The 25,414-nt window shown below is 44.2% G+C and overlaps 2 protein-coding genes across 6 annotated transcripts; both read left to right on the top strand.

Moving 5' to 3' along the window:
* Positions 1,818–12,859, top strand: LOC8084390 (putative receptor-like protein kinase At4g00960). 4 transcript variants are annotated; one of them, XM_021446526.1, is made up of 12 exons: positions 1,818–2,000; positions 3,187–3,318; positions 3,420–3,830; positions 3,956–4,119; positions 4,224–4,291; positions 4,389–4,473; positions 4,635–4,737; positions 4,941–5,107; positions 5,193–5,457; positions 11,945–12,167; positions 12,259–12,421; positions 12,495–12,859. In XM_021446526.1, the coding sequence occupies exons 8-12, from the start codon at positions 4,943–4,945 to the stop codon at positions 12,717–12,719; spliced, it is 1,041 nt and encodes a 346-aa protein (XP_021302201.1). In that variant the 5' UTR covers positions 1,818–2,000; positions 3,187–3,318; positions 3,420–3,830; positions 3,956–4,119; positions 4,224–4,291; positions 4,389–4,473; positions 4,635–4,737; positions 4,941–4,942; the 3' UTR covers positions 12,720–12,859. The 4 variants fall into 4 exon arrangements, with proteins under 4 accessions (XP_021302201.1, XP_021302200.1, XP_021302202.1 ...); XM_021446525.1 differs by having other exon boundaries at positions 3,956–4,123; XM_021446527.1 differs by lacking the exon at positions 4,389–4,473 and having other exon boundaries at positions 4,519–4,737.
* On the top strand, positions 18,603–22,071 carry LOC8084387. 2 transcript variants are annotated; one of them, XM_021445993.1, is made up of 4 exons: positions 18,603–20,849; positions 20,991–21,108; positions 21,272–21,381; positions 21,587–22,071. In XM_021445993.1, exon 1 carries the CDS (start codon positions 19,460–19,462, stop codon positions 20,837–20,839), a length of 1,380 nt encoding a protein of 459 aa, XP_021301668.1. In that variant the 5' UTR covers positions 18,603–19,459; the 3' UTR covers positions 20,840–20,849; positions 20,991–21,108; positions 21,272–21,381; positions 21,587–22,071. The 2 variants fall into 2 exon arrangements, with proteins under 2 accessions (XP_021301668.1, XP_021301667.1); XM_021445992.1 differs by having other exon boundaries at positions 21,272–21,451.

Below are 25,414 nucleotides of genomic sequence, written 5' to 3'. Positions count from 1 at the left end.
GCTCGGCGGCATCCAGGCTCGACGGTGGCGGGTGCGCGGGGCGGTGCCGAGGACGAGGCGCGGTCGTGACGGTGGCGTCGCAGGGCGAGGAAGAGGACGGCGACGTCGCGGGGTGGCGCGGTCGGGAATGGAGGAGGGCGGCGCGACACAGAGGAGGCGAGGTGGGTGACGGCGGCTCTGGTTCTTATAGCACGGTGTCCTAGGGTTCCGAGGGGGCACCGTCCATCCTCGACGTCCGTGCCCAGGGAGGGACACGCGGCGTCGATCCGGGCACGCACGCCGATGGGAGCAGGCGCGCGCGCAGGGGTGCGTGGCTTCTCCACATCAGGCGGCGGCGGCGGGCTTGGGGAGAGGCAGGGAGCGCGCTAGGGTTTCCTGGCTGGGGCGCTGGCGCCTCCTGGGCCGCGCGGCTGGGCCGAGGGAAGGCGCGCGGGAGCTGGGCCGCGCGCGGGATGGGCTAGGCGGGCGCTCTCGCGAGGTGGGCTGGCCTGGCTGCTGGGCCAGCAGAGGGAGAGGGAGGAGAAAGGCTGGGCCGACTTGAGGGGGGGGCGAGCTGGGCTGGCTGGTCGCGGGCCAGGAGGAGAAAGGGGAGGCAGGGAAAAGGTTTAGGCCCAAGAGAGAAAGAATGCTTTCCCAATTATGACAAGGGATTTGAGAAGGGTATTTTGGGAATAGATATCAAGGGGTTTTAGGTGAAGAGAGATTGGGATGAGTTCAAAGAGGATCAAAAGGAGTTTGAGACGTACTCCAACGAAAGTTTGAGAAAGGATTCGCTTCGCCTTTGAAATAGGCCCAACAGAGATTTAGAAAGACTTTGCTACAGATTTGTGCACTCCAAAAAGAAACTCAAAACCCTAAACAAGACCCGACTCAAGACGACTCACGAACAAAGGCACTCGCCTACAAACAATTCTATATGTATGCCACGATTTATTAGCGGGTTAGGATCGAGTTAGACCTAAAAACTATATGCTTCACACGATTACACCAAAAATTTTAAAAAGTTCGTATTTTTTATGTTTACGTAAAAAAATCTGGGGTGTTACAATATGCACCCAGTGGCGGATCCAGAAATAGACCAAGAGGAGGGCTAAATAATATAGGCTAATTTTTTTTTCTCGCTCAATCTAGTACACTAAGGCCTTGTTTAGTTCTAATTTTTTTTGCAAAATAGGAATAGTACTCAATCCAGTACACTAAGGCCCTATTTAGTTCTATTTTTTTTTTTGCAAAATAGGAATAGTAGCATTTTAGTTTGTATTTGACAAATCTAGGCTCAAGAGATTCGTCTCGCAAATTACAGGTAGACTGTGTAATTAGTTATTTCTTTTATCTATATTTAGTGCTTCATGCATGTGCTGCAAGATTTGATGTGATGGAAAATCTGAGAAATTTTGCAAAATCTTTTGGGAACTAAACAAGGCCTAATAGATATAGCTAAAATTGATAATTCAATATTGATTCAAAATGTTAAAAGACAAAGATTCATAAAATAAACATAGAAAAATTACCAAATACGTGGAATCTTTTGCTAAAAAAGAAAACCTGTTAAAAAAAATTTGAGCCCAAGAGTGGCTGCAGCCACCCAGCCCCCCTCATACGTCCGCCGATGTACGCACCCATCCAAATACAGACACGTTGTAAATGTCTAAAAGTAGTCTGATTATGTTTTTTATTGCGAACAGAATTTCGCTTCTTTTTATAAAGGCTCATTCTCGCTGTCTGCCGGGGCCAGAGACTCAGCCACTCAGGATACCTGCACGTGAACTATGGGTACTCCATCGGTTCCATTCCATATGGTGACCGTCGACCTGTAGACTGGCGTTGACGCAGTGGATGATTGCATTATTGTTCTTGCTCCTCACTTCCTCAGCCATCAGCTCCTCCGATCTCTTGCCTGGTTTGCGCCGGAACTGTGTCGCCGATTGTGTCCTCAAAGCAAAGCAACTTGGGGCATCAGATCAGATCAGATCCTGCTCGGCAGCTCCTTCCTCTGCTCTGTGAGTAAACTTGTAGATAGTTTTTCTCCTCTGGCTCTAGCACTTAATAATGGTGGTTTCTGTTAGATTATTAGGCAATTTCTATGTCATTTTAATTCCATAAATTAACAATATGATGATGACATATATGATATTATTGATAAATATAAACATGGCATGAATCATAATTACGACATGTAAATATGATCCATAAAGCATATCAAACATCAAAACATGGCATGGTATATAACTTTCTGTAACAGTACCAAACATAATATAGCTATCGAAACAGATAAACAGATGTACTGAAACAGACAAGCAGATACTAGCGAAACAATGAAACTGTAGAACAGAGGCATACACGCAGAACTTAAACATAGCAGGAACAGACAACGGATATTTTGTGAAACGATGAAACAAACCTACTGAAACAGATATGACACATCTACTGAACCTGCACGACAGAGCTACTGAAACAAACAGAGACAGAGCGACGTAAAACTGAGGGAAGACGAACAGATCATACCCTGAGACTCGGGCATTCAGATTTCCAGAGCTTTGTCCTTCGTCGATCGCCATGGAGTAGAGACGAAGGTGAAGACGACGAACCAATCACCGGGAAGGAGAAGACGGCGACCGGCAACACCAAGAGACCTCCGGGAAGAAGATGAACAGCAGCAATGGAGTTGGGCAGTCGCGTAGACGCTCCCCAAAAACCTAATTGCCGATCCCCCGTGCAAGGTCTCGAACGGCAAGGGCTCCGGAGGCACCTACCCTCTCGCTCCTCCGTGCGCGCGAAGTTACGAGATTGGGATTCCTACTTTGCAACGGAACTGTGATCTGTATGTTCTCTCTTCCTGTACCAAGGAGATGAGTCTCCTATTTATCCTTGTGGCTGGAGAGGAGAGGAGGGGAAGGGACTCCCCTGCTGGCGGCTGAAGAGACGGGCATCATCAGGGTTTTCACGCGGAGTTGAAACTCCCTCAATTAATTATCGAAACACCCGCAGATAATGAGTTGAAACTCCCACATAATTGAGTTGAAACTCCCGTACCATCAGCCAGCCACTCCAACCCTTGGACTTGCTCCTATTTGGTACAATATATATATTGTCCATAATTACACACCATAGAGTTTATTGATTTATTAAATCTAAATGGGTCTAACCCAAAATAAATCCAACAGTTTCATCTCTCCCTGCACGCAGAAGCATCGATTAAACTCTAGAGATCTTCGGATCCACTGCTGCCGTACTGCACGCAGAAGCATGCATCAAACTCAAGAGAAAGCACCAAGCAGACAGTCAGATCAGATCAGATCCTGCTCGTTTCTCTACTTGGTGAGTAAAATTGTAGACAGTTTTTTCTCCTTTGGCAGCACTATTGCTTATTAGTGACACACTGACACTCACTGATGCTGGTTTCATCTCCCTATGCACAGAAAGCTTCACTCAAGAGATGTTCTGATCTCGATTCTCGGATTCTCGTATTCCTGCCGCTGGCTCAGAGTCAGATTCCCGTCGTGTGTGTGGCCTCCTGCTTGTTTCCTGGCGCTGGATGAGAATCGGATTCCCGCCGCTGTATCAGAAATGAAAGGCTTCGGGCGCCACTTCGTCCCAGGACGTGGTAGTTCAGTATGTTAGAGGAGCTGCCCCCACTGGTCACTGCTCAGCTGTCAGCTCCTCTTGACCATCTCACTACCAGGTCCACCACCACTAGAACGAACCACCGGTTCTTGTGTTCTCCTCCATCATCTCTGCCGCCGGCGACCTCTCTCCGCAGCTGTTCTTTTCTTGCTTTCACGCAGCACAATCAAGTCCTGCTGGTTTAGTTTCTCTTCTTGGTTGGTAAGGTAATTAAGCTGGCTGCTTGTACTGATACTTTCCACTGGCAACAGCTAGCAGCATCAGATTTGTTTTGCTTCGTACTCACTTGCTGATGGCGGTTTTGTCTCCCCAATGCAAACGCACTCAGCAGCAGCTAGCAGACGCTTCAGAGTCGCACATCTTCCGATGCGGTGCTACTCTGAAGATCTTTGGAGTTTTCATGCCAGTTAGTCATCAGGGATATCTTCCTCTAGTTGTGTTCTCACAATCAACAACTTGGGTGATCAAATCGAATCCTGCTCGTTCCTCTTCTTGGTGGGTAAGCTTGCTTCTAGATGCATGATTTATTCTGTTCCGGACTCCTGGCGACAGCAGCATCAGTTTTGCTAATGGTGGTTTCCTCCTCTCCCTGCAAGCAGCACAACTCAAACATATATCTTACGGTGGTACTGAAGATTTCAACAACTAACACAACGGTTTGCAAGAGGTGGGTTTGGAGAATATGTGTTTTTGCATTGTGTGGCTATGCTGATCTTCTTGTAACTGCAGTGGCCTCACCATTAACTAGAGTATCTAAACTGTAGCTTCAAAGTTCAGACTTCAGACCCTTTTTTTGGCTCGGCATTCTACTTGAACCGACTTTTTACCCGCAGTTCAAATTTTGTCCAGGTGGGGTTTCTGTCTTGTGATGTAAGTATTCTTTTCATCTTGCAGTCTTTTCATGACGGTACAGTTAGCAGTTGGGAACATATATTACTGCCGTGAGCCTGTGACGTTCCATTTTCTATTGAATTGGAAGCTCATATATTAACATTAAAAACGGACTCTAGGGGACTCGACTAGAAATCTCAAGGAGATGGTCTTGGGTGCTGGCCAGGTATGATGAATTGATGAGTTGAGCTGGTCCATACGTGCTCTAACAAATCCACTCTGGTAAGTAGTTAGTTTTCTCACGTACAATATCGTAGCCATATGTATTCGCGAGTCGCATTATAGTTCTTCGTTTTGCTGTACATCGGATAAAGTAATTTACATGTTGGAGCAGCTCATAACAGTATAATAATTAAAATACCATAACAATCTATGTTTGACCCAAGTATAATTTTTCCCACCTAAGGCTGGCTCCTTATATATAGGAATGGACAGCAGAGCTACTGAAAGTGAGATACTGGAGTTGGAGAACAAACTGCTGCATCCAACTGCAGGACCAATTTCTGTGCCCCTATACTACCTGAAATTGATGACACGTGATTTTTGCATTGAGCGAGAACTCGGCAGGGGTGGCTACGGAGTGGTTTACAAGGTATGACTGATTCTTTTCGCTCCAATCAATCTTCAAATGTTGGCAGCAATAATTAATGAACGGATAAAACATCAATTCTATGAAGGGCATTCTCCGGTGCGGTTCAGTTATTGCTGTCAAAAAGTTTAATGAGATAATTCTGGCGGGTGATCACCCATCCTTCGAGAACGAGGCTTCTTTTCTGATGGATCTCAAACACCAAAATATAATACAGCTTCTAGGGTACTGTGCTGAATCAAAGGGGGTGATGATAAAGCAACCGACCGGGAAAGTCATTGTTGCTGAAGCGCAAACAAGAATGCTCTGCTTCGAGTATATGTGTAATGGAGGCCTTGATAAGCATCTTTCAGGTACGTTTCAGAAACACGTACGGGACATAATTTATCAGCTTCCTTTGTTTTCATTTTCTCTAGTTTACATTTCACAATCAGCAGAACAATGAAATATGTTGCCTCCATCTAAAAAAGGTTATTCCAGTTTTTTTTCTCGAACAGCGCAGGAGAACTGCACATCATTTCATTAAGGTAAAAAAACTATTAAATGGTCAAAGAGACCCAACACACACACCCCACACCTTGGATACTAAGTTACAGACTCGCCACACAAATAACAGAAACGACCAAAAGCCTCCGTGCGTTAAGCTCTAGCAGGCAGCGACCTAAATACAAGTTCCTACCGAGCACCAGAGCCCTCCCTCAGAGTTAATTGCCCTAAGGACTTCCTGAACGCTTGGTCTCTTATTATCAAAGACGCAAGAGCTGCGATAATCCAAATCTCCTGTGCCATCAAAATTATTAAGGAGTTGAGGCCTTTACGCACTTCCTTGGGGACAGCTGCAGTTAACCTTTTTCACCACCCGAGAAACGGGTCACAGTAGGCTGTGTTGTTAACTGCAGCAGTCCTAACTGTTGTAGAACCAGGGACCAGACTTGTCGAGCAAAAACACAGCCCCACTAGCAAATGATTTATTGTTTCATCTTCTTGATCACATAAGGGACAAGACTCAGGAAGGGCAAGATTCCTCTTCGCTAGTCGATCGGCTGTCCAAACCCGATTGTGGAACACCAGCCAGATGAAAAACTTACGCTGCGGGGGAGCCTAGGTTTTCCAAATCCTTCTCCAAGAACCAAACTTGATGGATCCCTGAAAGAAGGCTGCATATGCAGATTTACTGTTGTAAGAACCATCATATGATAATTTCCATCTAAAATGGTCTGGAATCTCTGGTTGCAAAATAATTTCCTCCACAATATCCCAAATGTGGAGGTAATCCAGGAGGACCTCTACTGTATGAGCTCCCTTAATATCTTGTACCCAACTTCTATTATGTAGTGCTTGAGCCACATTCCTTCTTTTGGCTATTCATTTTTGAATTGTTTTGAATAGGTTATTAGGCGCTATTTCAGCCATGGTATGCACCTCCAAGCATCTATCTATCCAGACCAAGATTTCCTCTCCATTTCCAACTATGGCATCAACTACAACATTGAAGACGGCTCGGGCTTTATAAGGAATAGTGATAGGAAGTGTTGAATATAATGTGGGCCTTAAGCCCATATTCTATTTGATGATTAATTCAAGGGCCCATAATAAATGCTATAATGCAAACAGTTTAATACCGGATTGATTGTTGACCATGTGTTAACTCAACTTAAATAGGCGGCCGTTGATAGCTCCTATAGAGAAGTTGAGGAAGAGAGAGAGGGTGCCACGCACGCGCGCCGCCGAGCCGTGCCGAGGCGAGCGAGCATGTGTGCGTGTCGAGATGAGACGAGACGCGCACACCAGACGTTTCCTCTTTGGCCTATATATTCCTTACCCGTGTCATTTTTTCCTTCTGCGAGACACAACACATCAGTCCTCCTCTCATCTCTTCCTGTCGAGTTGCTCTCTGGTTTATCCCCATCCCAAACCTCTGCGCGCAAAGAGATCGGGAGAGCAGGCCCCCGACGCCTTGCATCGAGACACCTGCTCGGGTGTGCGGGCAATTAGGTTTTTGGGGAGCATCTTCCGCGACTGCTCGCTACCTGGAATCGGCGAGATCGGCTACTTCCTGCTACCTCGGATCGGTTTCTTCCTGGTGGCGTCAAGAGATCGGCTAGTTCGTCTTCTTCCTGGTGGACTGTGGTCGGCTACATCTTCTTGCATCGACTGTGGTCTGCTACTTTAAGCAACGCACTATGTCGACTAGTGCGAATGGAGCCGCCGGTGCCTTCGGCACTGGTCCCTCTGGGTACAATCCTAAACGATTGTATTTTATTTTCAGTATGTCTACAGTAGTATTTGCAATGTTTATCTCTAATCTGAGTAGCGATAAAATTGCACACGTGCACATATATGCCACCACTTTATTATGTGTAATTTTCTGGATTAAATCAAACATTAAAATGTCTAAATTTCTAACAGGAAGGCTAGCCCAAGGCCTATGAGCCACTATCTTTTGCGACTAGAGCCACCGAATCCTAAGTGCCCTACCAAGAAGTTCAAGATTATGAATCCCAAGGCCTCCATATTCCAGTGGTCTCTATACTTTTTCCCAGGCTATCACACAATTGCCACCATTGGCCTATTGGAGACCTTTTCAAAGGAATCCTTGGCACTTTTTATCAATAGCCTTAAGCACCCATTTCGGAAGGTCCAAGGCTATTAAAAGATATATTGGGACAGCAGTAAGCACGACCTTCACCATGACCAACCACCCAACCCTATTCATTAGAGAAGCCTTCCATCCATGGAGATACTCTGCCACCTTGTCTACTAAAGGTAGCAAAACCTCTTGTACAAGGGAAAGCCTTTATGGGACATGAGAGGATGTTTGCTGTGAGTGTCAACTCCTCCTCAGCACACTGAATAGGGAAGACTGAACTCTTGGAGATGTCTAACAGTGATCAGATCCAAATTGTATTGTCTAAAAAATATAACCGTGTCATCAGCATAAAAGGAGACCTGGTGTCGTGCTTGCTGAATGGCAAGAGGCTGCAACATACCCATCGAAGTGGCAAAATTGACCAAGAAATTCAGGACATCCATTACTAGAACAAACAACATCGATGATAGGGGGTCTCCCAGTCTGAGACTGCGGTGATGAAAAATAGTGTCCCTAGGCTCTCCATTGACCAAAACTTGTCTCGAAGAGGTGAAAAGGATCAGGCAAATGAGGTCCTGCAACCACTGGCCGAATCCCGCCTTGCACATGACTTCCAGGAGAAACGACCAAGAAACAAAATCAAACACTTTGGAAATGTCCAACTTAAGAAGGATATGTGCCTCTTTCTTCTTATGTAGAGATTTGACCATCTGTTGAACCACCATAAAATAGTCGTGGATCTTCCTTCCCTGCACAAAAGCGCATTGGTTTACAGAGATCAAGGAAGGTAAATGAGGGGCCAACCAATTAGCCAAGAGCTTAGTCACGAATTTGGCAAAAGCTATGGATCAGGCTTATAGGCCGAAAATCCTTTACTTCCACCGCATCCACTTTCTTAGGTAGCTGGGTACCATGCATGTTCAGGAGTTAGAATTTGAAAACATGGCCTTTCTGAATGGCATCTAACGACATCAGCACATCACAATTAATAATGCTCCAGTAGGATTTGTAAAACCTCCCTGTGAATCCATCCGGCCAGGATCCTTGTCCAAGTTCATTTCCTTTATAGTAGCCCACACTTCCTCCTCAGAGAATGGGACATCCAGTTCAGATAGATCATGGTGTTGAATAGCCAATTCATCTAAATCAAGAGTATAATCCCTTTCTTTAGCCTTGCCAAGAATGTTCTCATAGAAATTATCCACTGCCTTCTGCTTCTCCTCTTGCGAGACGACCACCTGATTACCAACTTGCAGTTTGGGGATGAAACTCTTCTTTTTTCTATATCTAGCTTGTTGGTGGAAAAGGCCAGTATTGGCATCACCTTCCTGAAGATATAGTATCCTAGACCGTAGCAGTGCAATGGTTCGCTCTAGAGAAGCCAAACCGAGACAGTGAACTTTAAGCTTCTTTCTCAGCCATTCCTCATGTTCAGAGAGTGCCCTCGAATCTCTTTCTATTTCCAAATGGTGAAGAATCTCCTTGGTTAATTCTAGCTAAGATTTAATATTCCCTACTTTCTGCTGTCCCCATTTTCCTAACCCTTACTGAGATGCTGCAGTTTAGTAAAGAGGCGCTCTACAGCATAATTAGATTGTATCTGAGCCTCCCAATTCAGACTGACAGCATCAAGAAATCTAGGCATTTTGGTCCAGAAACATTCAAAATGGAATCGACACTTGCCGCTAGTGCTCACTTTCAAACCAAGGAGTGGGCAGTGATCTGAGACCCCAGCTGCATTGCTTTGCTGGACAGCAAACGGAAAAATATTTTCCCAATCACCACAGCAAAAAGCCTGATCCAGTCTCACCAGAGTACGCGATCTCCTCTCATTGGACCCACTGTATTTATGACCCAAGAGTGGAATTTCCTTGAGATCATTGTCATCCAGAAAACACCTGAATCTCTCCATCATTGCCCTAACCAAATTTGCATTGTTCTTGTCAGCTGCCTGATAAATCAAATTAAAATCTCCACCTAGGAGCCAAGGTCCATTACACAGGGCCCTGATATCCCTCAGCTCTTGCAGAAACAGCGCCTTCTCATCATCTCTTTGTGGCCCATAGACGCCAGTAAACCACCAATTGCGACCCTGTTGTTCTGAAAACAAATCAAAAGCTGAATAAGTGTCTACACTTGATGCAACTGCCTAGCAAGAACAGCCCTTCCAAGCAATCAGAACACCTCCTCTAGTCTGATTGGCCAGGAGCACGATTCGAACCCACACTTTTCTTTCTTTTTTCTTTATTTGCTTGTACATAAACTCTTTTGCTCTCCTACTTAATTGAAAGGCAGAGCTCCTGCCATTGCGTTCAAAAAAAAAAAGACCGAAAAGAACAGATGCTGAGATATATTCATGGCCTTAGTTTCTTGCAAACAACATTCCAAACTAGAATAGAAGAAGGATTCATTTGACCTGAGATATAGATCGACCCCAACAAAGAGCCAAACCATAACATTGTAAGGACATCTGCAACTTGCACCTACTCACCATCTCCTACTTCTTAGCCAAAAATAGCCGCTAAAGCACAAACATGGAAATCAGAGAGCATCTGGCGTGAAGAGCTTACTATAATTAACATGGAAACCAGAACCAAGTAGCTGGCAGCCGACAGAGAGGCAGGTCCCACGCCAGATGCTGGCACTGGCAGGGGAGGATTAGGTGCTAGTAGATAGGACTCTGGGATGATAGGCACAGGGGAGCATTGAGGCGAGTGTGGTGAGGCCGGAACTGACGCTCCATCCATTGCCTTGCCAACAGCGGAGCTTATGGAAAAGCACGACACTGTTGCCTGGCCGGGGGAGCCCCAAACCATAGGCTCACCCAGTCCAGTGGAAATATCACTCCCAAGTCGAGGGCCCAAATTCAGCCCAGGAGGTGCCGCATCTGCCGAGCTAGAGATGAGGATGCCCTCAAAAGTATTAGGCCCAGAGTCCACTTCAAACCGCATTAATGTACAGGAAGCCATCGAGGGGACCGAAAACTCAGCAATACGTGCGACATCAGCAACGTCGGGACCGATGGCTGGAACCTGGAAGCTTCACCACCCGCCAGACCTGAGCTGGATGGTGGAGAGGGGGAGGGAACATGTCATTGCTGTCTTGTGAAATCAACGTCATCATCCCCTCCATCAGAGGGAGAAGGGCTTGGCACCTAGAATACCAAGGTCGATAGGGGTTAGCCAAAACCCTTTTAACTGGAGGATCTTCAACAACGGCCGTCGGTGGCTCGACCATCCAGAGTTCCTTTAGGCCTTGTTTGGATGTTGTCGGATTCGCATCAATCCACATGTGTTGGAGTGGATTGAGGTGGAATTTAGTTCAAGTTCTATTTCAATCCACACCAACACATGTGGATTGATGCGAATCCGACTACATCCAAACAAGGCCTTAAGGAGGGGAGCACAAACAGGTCTGTACTCCAAGCCAAGCACCGAAAGCAAGATAGGTCCACAAGCCCAAGGGTATCAGGATGCACGTATTCAACCCAAGCATGAGGACTCAAGAAACGATCCACAGGAGAGGTTTCCCAAACATGGTTCAGTATGTGGTATGCCACAAAGCTCAATATCGATCAAGAACGGCAGAACGCGGCCTGAAGTTGAGCTCAACCAAGGCTCACTGGCTGCCGCAGCCCAACCAGATGCTCAACCAAGGCCAAGCTAGGAAGGACTGGCAGGTAACATGAGGAAGAAGCCTGCGAAGCACTAAGGAGCTGGCAGCAACATCAATTCTGGCCGCGATCACCACTGCCACCTCCTCCACCGCGGCCAGTGGTTCATCATTGATCACAGACACCGTTACCGCTCTTGCAAGATCCTCTTCAGCCCTAGCCACCGGATTGCTCCAATAAATGATGCATGGGGGATGCTTCGTCAAAGCTTCACAAGAAGTTTCCGATGAGGCAACGCCTGGCAACGAACCAGCAGTTGAGTGAAAACATCTTAAATTTGAACAAGAATATACAAAAATATATATATATAGCCTTAGTATTTATAATAAGTACTAAATAAGTGTGATAAGATCCATCATAAAATATATCTTGATAGTATTCCTATTTGGTGTTATCAATATGAGTCTTCTTTATAAATTTGGTCAGACAGAAATTGACTATCTATACATAACAAATTTGGTTAGAAGCTAGATATTACTATTACGTACTGCACTCAACCACACAAAATGTGTTTCATTGCTCTTATTATTAAGCATGGTATGACAAGATTAATTATGTCTAGAAAAAATTCCCACAGATGAATCTTCAGGTCTTGAGTGGAACACAAGATACAAGATAATTAGGGGAATATGCAGTGGTTTGAAATACCTTCATGGGCGCAATATTATTCATCTGGACCTTAAACCTCAAAATATATTAATGGATACTACTATGGTTCCAAAATTTGCGGACTTCGGTTTGTCAAGGTTTTTGAGTGAACAGAAATCCAAAACTGTCTCTTCAAATTGCCGCGGAACCACGTAAGCTACACCCCACAACAAATATCATTTGTTTTCTTAGTATGGTCTCGATTATACTTGCCGCATCTCAAACTCTTGATGTCTACTGCAGGGGATACATGGCACCAGAATACATAGACAGGGGCATAATCTCAAAGAAAGCAGATATATTCAGTTTGGGTGTCATAATCATAGAGATACTCAAAGGCTGCAGGGACGACTATCCAGACCATCGCCAAAGCACCGAAGCAGATTTCCAGCACTTCACAGAGAAAGTAAGATGGACTAACAGAGCTCCTTCATATGTACCATCACTCTAGCCCACTTATTATTTATGCAATTGTGTAGGTGCTAAGTAATTGGAGGAACAGATTCGAAAGGTCATCAAAGTATACATCACCGGAACTACATACCCAACTAGTAAAACAGTGCATCCACATAGCCTTGGAGTGTGTGCACCCTGATAAGGAGAAAAGGCCAGATGTATCAAATATAATTGAAGATCTTAATGTAGCAGAAGAAAGTTGTTGTGTTCAAAATGGCAAAGATTTATTGGTAGAACACCAGGTATGATATCTTATAGGAAAAAGGCTACATAACACCCCCCCCCCAAAAAAAACTATCTAGAGTAGAATACTTCATCCTCCAAACTATAAAATCAGATATTCTACCCTCTGAACTTTCAAAACCGATCAAATAACCTCCTAGAGTGGTTTTAGAGGGTGGTTTTGTCTTTTTATTTTTTATTTATTTCCGTTGAATCTTTGAAAAATCATAATAAATAACAAAAAACATAAAATAAAAATTCAAATTTGTTAGACTCTTGATGAGTAGATCTACACAGTGAATATATAATATGGTATACTTTAGTATAAAGTTTTTGTTGTAGCTTTAAATCTATGTTTTTCTACGATTAATTCAAATAATTCATATATGTAGTTCTTATGGTCCAGTTGTGGTAAAATTTCTATGGTGGGCTCATTATTATATGCTTCAACTATAGTAACAATTTATACTCATTTGCTCACATATAACTTAGTTATAGATAAAGCATAGATTTAACAAGAATAAAGCTAAATAAATCTATAACTAAGTTATACGTGATCCGATGGGTATGAAAGTTTTATCATAGTTTAAGCATACAATAATGAGCCCACCATAAAAGTTTTTTCCACGATTGAACCATAGGAACTACATATATGAATTATTCTTATTAATTATAGAAAAATATAGATTTAAAGCTACAACAAAAAACTTTGTACTAAAGTATACCATATTATATATTCATTGTGTAGATATACTCATCACAAGTCTAACAAAATTGAATTTTTCATTTTATGATTTTTTTGTGATTTATTATGATTTTTCAAAAATTCAGCAGAAATAAATAAAAAGGAAAAAACAAAACCACCCTCTAAAACCATTCTAGGGGGTTATTTGACCGATTTTGAAAGTTTAGGGAGTAGAATATCCGGTTTTATAGTTTTGGGCATGAAGTATTCCACCCTAGATAGTTTTGGGGGGAGGTTACGTAGACTTTTTCCTATCTTATATCCCCCATTAAGCAGCCCTTTCTGAACTTTATTACATTATTTGAGTATGGAAAGTATCTTAAACTTTAGAATATGTTAATTTTTGGGGGTGCAGTCATGACATGTGATTTAATTCTTATTTTCTTAAAACCAACTTGATATGTTTCTTTAGTGAAAACTAATGGATAATGTGTGGGAAATATCCATAAATAGTATTTCCTTTTCATTATTTTTTAGTGGGATGCAAACCGGCAGCTCAAATATTCTTACCAATCAACATTAACTGTTACATTTTTAAGGAAAAAATAAGCTTTAATACCTTGACGTTCGCTTTTTTTGATGAAGAGAAAAACAATCTTATTTCATTCTTATCATGTCCCACTTTAGACTCCTAGAATGAACTTTAAATCTAACAAGCATGATAATGGCAAACTATTGTCCAAAGGGCTCATTGGATTACTTTTTTTTTGAACTTGGGTAGATTTTCATTGAACTGGCGTCGACAAATCATCAACAACAATTACACTGACACTCTCCGGGACATTGCACTCAAAGTGCTCCATCCCTTCGATGCTACACACACCAAGCGCAGCCAGGGCATGAGCTGCCTTGTTACAATCTCTAGGGACATGAATACAATCACAGCTAATAAAATTAAAGGACGTAATCGACTTTAGCTCCTCAATCAGAACACCTGACACCGAAAGATCTTCATGGTCTGATACCCATGTTTGTTGGACCATCAAAACGTTAGTTTCCAGGATCAAATGACGGCCCATCGGGTTACTAGATTAGTACAAGCCTCACCTTATTATTCTTGGATTCCTTTGGGTAATTAAGTATACTAGTGTTACCTTATAGGTCTTGCATTGAGTATCATATAACGTTAGAATCTCATACCTCTAGTTATGCGTAGTAGTCACTACTACAATAAACTTAACCGAGGCGGGCAAAATTGATTTTGCGAGGCGGGCACACAAAACGCCTCCAATTGAGGGCCACGGCAAATGGAGGATTAAAGGAGACAGTTTCTTTGCCTGCCTTTGTTAATGGATTAAAATACATAAAAAAAATAAAAAATCCCACACGGGCCTGGATCTAGGACGCACATATCTAGACCTCGTGCTGCCACTATCGGTCCATCACCCCAGCTCCAGCTGCCTCTCCAGCGCCATCGGGGAAGAGGAAGGAGCCTAGACCACGCGTAGCCAGTAGATCAGGCCACCAGACGCCTGATCCAACCGCTTGCCGCTAGATCCAGCGACCCACCGCCACATGCACCCTCTTTGGCCACCATGGTGGAGAAGAAGAGGAGTGCGCACCAGATCTGGCCTCCCCGGTCACGCCGCCATCAGATCTGGCCGCACGCCATGGTGGTGGTGGAGACATGTCGTGGGAGGGAGCTCGCCCCCGCGCGTCCTCGGGAGGAGAGGGAGGAGAGGAAGGGAGGGGCGGCGCTAGGGCTTGGTCCTCACGAGGAGAGGGAGAGGGAGGTCTCAGAGGGAGAGGAAGGGAGGGGCGACGTTGGGGTTCGGTGTGTCGAAGGAGAGGGAAGGGGAACGGTGCTGCTCGGTGTCTCATAAAGATAGAAGTGTGAACCCTAATTCTCTTATATTTATATTGGAAGATGTGTATTGCACTCGTTTGGCCCTGTTGGGCTTTGACCTTTTTAGAGGCGTGCATTATAGTATGCCTGCCTCCAAAAATTGTTTTCTGGAGGCGGACATCTTTAGCCAACCGCCTCCGAAAATAGATGATTTTTGGATGCGATTAACTTAATATGCCCGCCTCGGTTAATTGATTTTGCAAGGCGGTTATTTGTAACCGCCTCTGTTAATAAAAAAGACCGCCTCGGTTAATCCTAGGCATTAACCGAGGCGGTTTGAATTGTTGCCCGCCTCCGAGGCCTATTCCAAAATGCCTCGCAAAAGATTTTTTGTAGTAGTGAGCCCTCAGATTGTTGAGAGAATCTTGTGAGTATGAGACAAGCATGAACAATATGTAGAATGATGTAGACGAATCAAGTAGAAAATCCTAAATGTTGATGTTGAAGCAAACATGATAAGAGATTAGGATTTTGGCGAAGTCGGCCTCAAATTCGATAATCACAACTCCAAGAGCACAAGAGATTGTTGCTCTCCCACAACTCTATTTGACACTCTAGACACACTAATTCTTGCCCCACACAAAAATCTAATACAATAGAACTATCTATCCTAATTCTCTTAAGCGCTCCTAATTGCTCCTTATAGGCTTTAGTTTATGTCTATGGCCTCCACCCCTTGTTTATATATAGTCCCTTCCAAAGCTCTCATACATGCAAGAGAAGACACTCAAGTCATAGCAGAATTAGAAGTCCCAATACCACACCTCTCTTGAGTTCTAATGGAAATAGAGTCGTCATACAACAAGTAATATGAAGATGATTTGATTGAGAACCCATACAATCGGTTGTCTTTTAAGTTGCTTTGTAAAACAACAGCATCTTTCTCTCATGTTCATCTATCTTTTATATTATTTAAAATCCTATGCAGCACAACTTAAGACAAGGTATGAGATTACTAACATGTATCAATTCACTTTCCTTTAAAAGTAAAATCACATAAAGTACCTCCTAGAAACAAGCTTAATACCCCCTCTATTCACAAATTTACGTAATTTTAGTATTTAATGTTTTCACAAATATAAGCACTTATGCTAAAACCCACCACTCTCTTTGTTGGGGATTCACCCACTTCCCCCTAGATGCTTCAAATGCTAAGGTTCCCAGGGTTGGGCGCAGAGGTCAAACCTTCGCGCCTTGCCGGGGACCTTTGACATCGGACATGTCTTCTTCCAATTCTTGAGCGGTAGCAATGTCCAACATGCACTCCTCAAAACAATGGAACCAACCTCCGGACCTAACGCTCAACAAATCATGAAAAGGGCCAGCAAAATTGGCTTGGACAGGACGAGGCGAAGGATGAGTAGCCACTGCAGACTACAATAGAAAGTGTCTAGAGGGCAAGTGAGAGCGAAGGCAGAAGAAAGGCTAGGCGCAAATGGCTGTGTGAAAACCTCACGACCCCCCCCCCTTATATAGGGAAGCCTTTGGCGATTCAGTGTTCGAGACCCAACGGCAACCTGCAACCATCGTCGTTCACGATTCTCGGGGAGAAACCATCGTGTCAACAACAGTTTTAGTCAAAGAACATAAATAACCAACAATGGTCATATCCTACGCACTAGGGGAAACCACAACCTCCGCCCCCCCACCAGTGTAGGGGGAGGTCTAGGTTTTGAGCCCACGGCCCATAGGAATGGCCCCACACTCAAAAGGGGGGAAACTGTTGGGGATTCGCCCACTTCCTCCTAGATGCTTCGAATGCTAAGGTTCCTAGGCTTGGGCACAGAGGTCGAACCTTCGCGGTCCAGGGGGCATAGGAAAGACAACTCTTGCACAACATATATATCACAGTCCAGAAGTGCAAGACCGTTTCGATGTCAAAGTTTGGACATGAGTATCACTCAACTTTAATGTGAATAAGCTGATAGGAGAAATTCAAGGATATATCCCTAAAATTGATGATGAAAGTAGTAATGGTACTGCTGGTGAGTTAATTCGGCAAAGGTTGAAAAATAAGAGGCTATTGCTTGTATTAGATGATATATGGGACTGCAGTGATGAGGATGAATGGAAACAGCAACTGGTGCCATTCCAAAAATCACAAGTACAAGGTAATATAATTATAGTCACCACAAGGTTTCCAGGACAAGCACAAATAGTGGTTCGAAAAAACGATCAGCCAATATATTTGCAAGGTTTAGAAAATAAAGAATTTGAGGAATTATTCCTAGAAGTTATCTTTGGTGATGATGATCAATCTAGAAAGGACCACACATCCTTGCTAGAAACTGGGTTCAAGATAGCTGGTAGACTAAAGGGTTCCCCTCTTGCAGCAAAAACTGTTGGTAGATTGTTGAAAACCGAACTTGATTTGGCTCATTGGACTAGAATCTTAGAAAGTAAGGAATGGGAGCATAGTAGCGGCAAGAATGACATTATGTCTGCACTGAAGTTGAGCTTTGATCACCTGCCTTCTCAGCTTCAGCAGTGCTTCTCGTTCTGTGCTTTGTTTCCTCAAGATTACAGATTCAAAAGAGAAGAACTAGTTAACTTCTGGATAGGACAAGAAGTCTTGCATTCATTACATGGTCAAAATAAAAGAGTTGAAGACATCGGGCGAAGTCATTTGACTGAGTTGCTTAATTATGGATTTTTGGAAAACAAAGTGGACGAAGATGGACAAACTTTTTATATTGTTCATGATCTCTTACATGAATTGGCACGGAAAGTTTCATCACTTGAATGCCTTAATATAGATAGTTCTCAATCTCAAGTGAGCACATTAGAAGTCCTACCATCAATTCGCCATTTGTCTATCAACATAGATGATACTAGTGCCAAGGATAGATTGACTCTAAAAAATAGTGTTGAGGATATCAATACATTGGGTACAAGATTAAAAGTTGAAAAACTGCAGACTTTGATGATATTTAGGGGACTCCATGGTTGCTTTGTGAAAGCTTTTTGTGATTTATTTAGGGAAGCAAAGGCCCTTCGTGTGATTTTTCTATCTGACACATCATATAATGTGGAAGATTTGCTACACAACTTTTACCATCTTGTCCATCTTCGCTACCTTTGGATTGGAGGTTCTTCTCTACGTCAAGCAAGATTTCCTAACAAACTTTCCAGATTCTATCACATGATGGTTCTAGATGCACATCATTATGCTTACATCGATGTTTTACCAAGAGATATGAGCAACCTTGGAAAATTGCGTCATTTTCATGTTCAAGATGATTCAACACACTCTAGTATTGTTGAGGTTGGGAAATTAAAATCACTACAAGAGTTAAGAAGATAAAGGTTTTGAAATAGGGGAGATAGGACATTTGGTACACCTTTGTGGATCATTGAGCATTGATAATCTTGAAAAAGTCCACGTGAAGGAAGAAGTAGATGAAGCAAAACTGTCGCAAAAAAGCCGACTACAAGAGTTGACATTACATTGGTTTAATATTGACCGGTCTCCCATAGACTATACACTAGAAGAACATGTTCTTGAAAGGCTTAAGCCAAACAACAATCTTCTAAAGTTATCTATTAAAGGGCACAGAGGAACCACTTGCCCTTCCTGGCTTGGTACCAACCTCTCCTTCAAAAGTTTGGAATCTCTCTGCCTAGATGGTGTAGCTTGGAAAACATATCCCCCTATAGGAGACTTGTGGCCAGTTGATAGGCTTGGCACATCAAATAATATCCCTATCATAAGGTTTGAAAATTTGAGAAGGCTAGAACTTGTAAACTTACCATGGTTGAAAAGGTGGGTTGTACATGCTCCCTGTCAGTTGTTTCGTTTCTTGGAAGTACTTATCATCAGTGGTTGCTCTCAACTAGAGGGGTTGTCCTTTCAACATTTGGCTTGTTGTCAACAAAGGAAAGAGCCAAATGTAAATTCATTTCCTAGGCTCTTGGAGCTCGAGATCAAGAAATGTCCACAGCTACTATCATTTCCTCCCATTCCTTGGAATAAGGCTCTACGCAACATCAATATACAAGGAATCGGAAGTTCAAGTCTTGATAAATTGGTTTGTGGAAAAGGAAATTTCAGTCGTGAATATTATTTGAAAATAGAGGGAAATGATACAAATTTTTTTGATGAAAGAAAGAAGGATACAATTCATAGCACGATTTGAAATGTGCTGGATTTTCATAACCTAACTGGACTGAAGGAGATGAGGATGCGGAGGTGCCAACCCCCACCACTAAGTTGCTTACAAATTCTATCATCCCTAAGGACCCTAGAGATGTCTTGTTCCAGTAATGCCTTTCCATTTGTTCAAGCTGACAGCCATGTCAAATACCAGTTTCCAGTTGAACATTTATGCTTCCCAGAGTGGAATGCTAGTGGGAAGCAGCTAACACAGCTACTCACTTACTTTACAAGGCTGTCAGATATATGGCTGGGGGCAACAACTAAAATAACAGGGCTGAGTGTGACGGGGCAACAGGCAACAGAAATAACTGCACCATTATGTTCAGCTAACAATGTGGACCCAACAGCAGAGGACGAAATAGTTGCATCAGAAGAAGCAGAACGTGGCATGTTGCTTTTGCCTCCCCAACTGCAAGAGCTGCGGATCTGGTTTTGCCCAGAGCTGAGCCTCCTCCGCTCCAATCCACATGACGACAGCAACGAAGAAGATGGAGGAACTGGGGGAAGAGGAGGAGGGCTCCAAGGTCTAACCTCCCTCCGACAGCTGCGAATCAACAATTGCCCCAAGCTCCTGTCCGCCTACTCGTCTTATTCATCCTTCTCTTCTTCTTTCCCCTTCCCCAACTCCCTGGAACACCTTTCTATTGACGGAGCAGTGGGCACACGGGCATCAGTGCCTCTATCAAACCTCACCTCTCTCACAAGTTTAGACATATCCAGCTGTGGGGATTTAAGAGGCGAGGGATGGTTGTCTCTCCTCGCCCAAGGCCATCTCACCAAATTATCTGTCATGGAAAGGCCCAATTTCTTTGTTGATTCCGATCCCTCACAGGTGCATGAACAGGAGATTCCATCCTGTTCCTCCAAACTGCAGGAGCTCGAAATAGATAATGTGACTGGATTCACTACTGCGGCCATTCATCGTAGCCTGATCTTTTCCTCGCTCACCAAATTGAAAATTCAATATGATCATAGGTTGGGGCGCTTCACAGAGCAGCAAGAGGCCCTTCTGTTTGTTGACTCCCTTGAGTGTATCATATTTTTTGGCAGCAGTAACCTGCAGTCCCTCCCTGAACGGCTACATACACTTCACAACCTCAAGAGGTTACAAATCTGGTCGTCCAAAGCAATCCAGATGCTGCCCAAGGATGATCTCCCAAGTTCACTTGAAGAATTGTATATCATGAGTTGTCCAGAACTCCAGTCACTGCCCAAGGATTGCCTCCCAGATTCACTGCGAAAGTTAGTGATCAGAGACTGTCCAGCAATACGGTCGCTGCCCGAGGTGGATGACCTTCCAAGTTCACTGCGAGAATTATATGTCAGTGACAGCAGAAGTGAGGAGCTAAGGAGGCAGTGCCGCAAGTTGATAAATATCATTCCAATAGTCAATGCCTGACAAACCCAAGGTAAAAAGAGGTGGAATTTCCAACCCACCAATTTCCCTGCTTCTCCCTAATCCCATAAACCTCAGTCATTCTTGTCTCGTTTATTTGATCACAATTTATGTTTTCTTCTAGGTAACCGGTTTGTTTCCATCTGCTGTGCAGGACATTTCTTCATATTTGTGTATTATTCTGTCCTCTGGGTTCTCTCTCTATCTATTCACAATTTTGAATTCTAAAGCATGAATCTCTCCACGTGCCTTCCACCCTGTACATCAAACTGGTAAGTGCCTGTAAATCACATCTGTAGTCTCATACAACTATTTACAAGTTCGGCATGTTGTTTACTGCTTTTTGATCATTGTTCTGGTTAGTTATACATTTTTTCCCTTATTAATGCCTTTGGTTTTCCGTCTAACAATAAGCCTATATATGTTTCCGATCAGGTGAATATCTTTAGCGTACTCCAGCCTTGTCGTTCTGAATCTCGGAAGATTTACTGAAACATGGATGCTGTTGTGTGACTTTTTTTCTAGTCAATGGTTTGCACTCTTAGGTTAGTTTCAGTCTTTCCATGGCACTTCGATCTCAGAAAAAAAAAATGATTGGCTCTACTTCTAGAAAAGGTAACAAACACATTTTAAAAAGTATGTCCTGTTTATGTTGAACATGATGTATATATATACCCATTTATAATTTGTTTAGAAAAATATATTCTGTATGACCCTTCATTTTCTTCACTTTTGTCATACTATGCACAGTTGTCTTGCACGACGGTGGTGCAGACGATGTGGTCGTCGTCGTTCCCGACGGACGCGGACTTGGGCTTTGCCGGCGTCCCTGGTCCTTCCGCTTCCGGTGGACCGCGTTCGGAAGGGTATGCTCGGACCTGCTCTCTGCATCGCCACGCGCCCTGGGGATGGCACGCGGCTCTGGATTCTCAGGGGCGATCGTTGTGCGGCCGTGCCTCGCGGCGGGGCTCGAGGAAGACGACGACCGCATCTTCAAAGCCGAGTTCCTTGGTCTTGGTCTCTCCTCCCGCGCCAACTATCTGCTGCGTGACGCCACTGCTAATGTAGTCCACTAGCACTAGGCCTCCTTCTCGTCTGTGATCTGTATACCTACACACCTGCTGCTGTTGCTGGATTGTCGATCCCCACTCCCCATTCGATTTATGATGACTACTCTTTCCGCCCTTGAATATTGAGTATTTTTATTTATTCTAAATAAACCTACCTTATATATATTTGATTGAAATTATAGAAAAATACATGGTTCACTTTTGCCACAGCAACAAAATAAGATATTATAAAAATATCTTTGGTAATGTTTCTAGTGGAGCTTATATGATGTCAAAAATAATATTGTTCTTTCCTTTAACTTGGTCAAAATATAAGATGGATGATGTCTTGACTTATTAGGATAAATAAAAATACATCATCTATTTCAGGATGTAGGAAGTAGGTTGCATGCTGCACAAAATATGTCATAATATATGGCAGGTGGCCGCCGACAGACAGTGGATAATCTACATAATCCCTTCGCCCTAAAATAAGCAATGATTTTTACTTGGAAACTTCTTTTTTTTGTCTTATTAATTTTTTTGTAAATAATAAAATAAATAAATTATTATTAAAGTATCTCTAATAATAAAATAAGTCATAATGAAATAAATAATATTACAAAAATTTTGAATAAAACAATAGCCAAACAAGAAGCCCATAAATAAATCATGATTGTGGGGGAGCTTTGTACTCTGAGAACCATTTTCATGTGGGGGAGCTTTGTAATCTGAGAACCATTTTCATGGAGCACATCCCACAATAGTCAACAAATCATGAATCAAATAGCAAAGCACGAGGGCTAAGTTATCGACAAACTTTTTGGACAATTGTTTCAAATTTAAAGGCTTGTATCCCAGTGAGGCTGTAATATAATATTGTTGACATTGTTTATAGTCTGGGCACTATTATTGATTTCGTTTTTGATAATGTGGACCTTATATCTGTTCACTCCCTGCCCTGCCTAAGCAAATGCTCTGAACATTAACTAAAGCTTTTTTTTTCTTGAATACGCAAAAGATTTGCGTATCATTGCTATTAAGAAGAAAAGAGTTTGCAGTACAGACAACGCGCATATAGCGTGCTAGGTGGTCTAGCAACTGAACCAACCTAGCAGACTGAACCCTAATCCGATATTGCAAAATGGGACAACCATTGTGCGAACACATGCGCGTCCTACCAGTCTTCCCTGAAGAGCTCCCGTGCACGCCAGTCGAATGTGGGAAACAACATGTCAAGGGCCTCCACATGGCCCAAAGACAAAGTTTCGGAACGCAAGGTGTCGAGTAATCCCTTTGGCGCAGATGAAATCGGAGCGGCCGGCGGCGCGATCCCCATCCGTTGCATGAGGAGTACCTCACCTTGTCGGGAGGCCGGTATGTGTGCCAACGGTTGGGCACCGATCCGATAGGTAGGGGGCTCCTGGATCTCGCCCTCTGCCGTGTTGAGGAGGAAACTAGTGGCGGCTCCCGTACGACCCGTACCTCATCAAGAAACCATGTGAGGCGCTGGGCGGCCTCACGTTGTGTGGGCGTGTCGTTGCCAATCTCGACATCGGTCTGACCCACTCGAGGAGGCATGAGCTGCACCAGCTCCTGCGCCGATGGCTGATGTGAGGAGACAGCCACCACCGTAGTCGACTCCGCAGACCCTGGGGAGGCAGCCACCACAACCGAGCAGCTCACGATGAATGCGGCGGCTAGGAGCTCCTCCAGCATCAGGTCAAAGGAGAGGACCAAAGCAGGAGGACCATCGCCCACATACATCGCCTCCGCAAGTGGGTCGGGCTCAGGAAGGCACAGCACAGGCACCACCACCGAGGATCCATGCGGCGCTTGGCCAGCCCTGGTGGCAACACCTGTTGCAGTCGCGATGTCGTCGGGCTAGGCGATGCCCCTAGGCAGAGCTTCAGAAGCAATCGAGGTGGAGGTCGGTGCTGTCTGCACATACTCAGCCGCCTGCCCGCGAAGCCTTCGACGCTTGCGTCGCCTCTGCCTTGGTCAACACCGACCATTTGTGAAGGGGGTCGTGGTGCTCGTCGTGGCTCTACCATGGCCACACAAACCACCAAGGTCCGTTAGCCCAAAGGAGCGAACCAAGGCATGACTGCTCGGAACATGATTGCCCGTCAGTCTGGGCGTTCGGGTTACCCGAAAACTTCGGGTCGGGTTATTCGGGTTTTTGGAGAGTTCGGGTAATGAGATTCGTTACCTGATAAGGCCCCTGAAAAAAAAACCCGATTGTTCGGGTACCCGCAAGTTCGGGTTCGGTTTACCTGATGTACCCGAAAATATGTAATGTACTCAAACATGCATACGAATTGAAAAACTTAATGATATTAAACAACAAATGATAAGCAGAACGCATTAACGTTTTTAACCAGTACCACACCAGAACTAGTGAACCACGACACAGACACAGTCTTACTGTCTTAATGACTACTTAGTACTGATAAGTGATAAGATAAGAGCAAATAAAAAAAGTTGAATCCTGCTGGCTGCTGCATGCCATCACACCAGTCACCAGTGCATATGCTTCAGATGAGAACAAAAGAAATGTTGAGCCATCCGGAGCTCCAAGCACCACGCCACCCACTGCAACTGCATTCTGCAACAGGCCTCCAAGGCTCCAACTCCATCCAGACTCCAGACTCTGAGATCTCCATGCTGTGTAGTAAATATTTGATGGTTAAAATTTAAAAATTCTAATGTGATCACAGGCTCACAGCTGCACATGTTTCATCTGTATCGTAGCAAATACGTAAGTGCATTGTTATCAGCAATGCACGTCATCTAAGATATATCAATCATATAGCTCAAACTTTTCACCACGCTACTTCTGGAACCTTATCTTATAGAAAACATATGTTGGCAACAAACACAGAATCACTCAAGATAGCCTTAATAAAAAAAATACTCAAGATAATGAATTGTGTATACAGTACACCTAAAGTACATACAGATGAAGGATTCATGGATCTAAATCAAATAACAAGAACAAGAAGGCCATAGGGATTAAGTTAGGGAATATGAATACTCACATTGCACGAGGAGCACGATTCTGCAGGTCCCCAGGCGCTGGAATTCCTCTCCGCCGACGACGAGGTGAGAAGTAGCGGCACAGGAGATGGAGTGATGGCGGCACCGCAGTCGCTCTCGCTCAGCTCGTTGTCGCGGATCTCACGGTCGCGGTCGCGCTCTGCCTCTGCCGGGTCCGGTGTCGGCGCAGGCGTAGAGGTGAATGTAGGCGCGAGCCGGATGAGGAGCATTGCCTCGCGTGTTCGTCGGGCCTTTTGAAGGGAGAGAGAGGCGAGAGAAGGCAGGCGACTCGGCCTCGGGGAGTGGAGCCGTCGGCGGCGACGCAACTATCGTGGAGGCGGGGATTGAAGATGGCGATTAATGAGGAAAGCAGCGCCCGAGGAGGTCTCACGGGAAATCTGGGACGCGACCACGGGGAAGACTCTTATTTCGGGTTCTAGCGTACCAGGCTACCTAACCCAATTTACCCGAAATAAGATCGGGTTTCGAG

This window comes from Sorghum bicolor, chromosome 8, assembly GCF_000003195.3.
Source record: "Sorghum bicolor cultivar BTx623 chromosome 8, Sorghum_bicolor_NCBIv3, whole genome shotgun sequence".
In the NCBI taxonomy this organism is placed as follows: domain Eukaryota; kingdom Viridiplantae; phylum Streptophyta; class Magnoliopsida; order Poales; family Poaceae; genus Sorghum; species Sorghum bicolor.
This window is presented reverse-complemented; position numbering and strand designations above follow the sequence as displayed.

Bases quoted from the DNA above. Each gene is read 5' to 3' on its own strand.
- LOC8084390 (XM_021446527.1), top strand. From the start codon at position 4,943: ATGGACAGCAGAGCTACTGAAAGTGAGATACTGGAGTTGGAGAACAAA. The intron at 5,458-11,944 runs GTACGTTTCAGA...AAATTCCCACAG, and splicing joins CCTTGATAAGCATCTTTCAG to ATGAATCTTCAGGTCTTGAG. The intron at 12,422-12,494 runs GTAAGATGGACT...GCAATTGTGTAG, and splicing joins TCCAGCACTTCACAGAGAAA to GTGCTAAGTAATTGGAGGAA.
- LOC8084387 (XM_021445993.1), top strand. From the start codon at position 19,460: ATGAGGATGCGGAGGTGCCAACCCCCACCACTAAGTTGCTTACAAATT.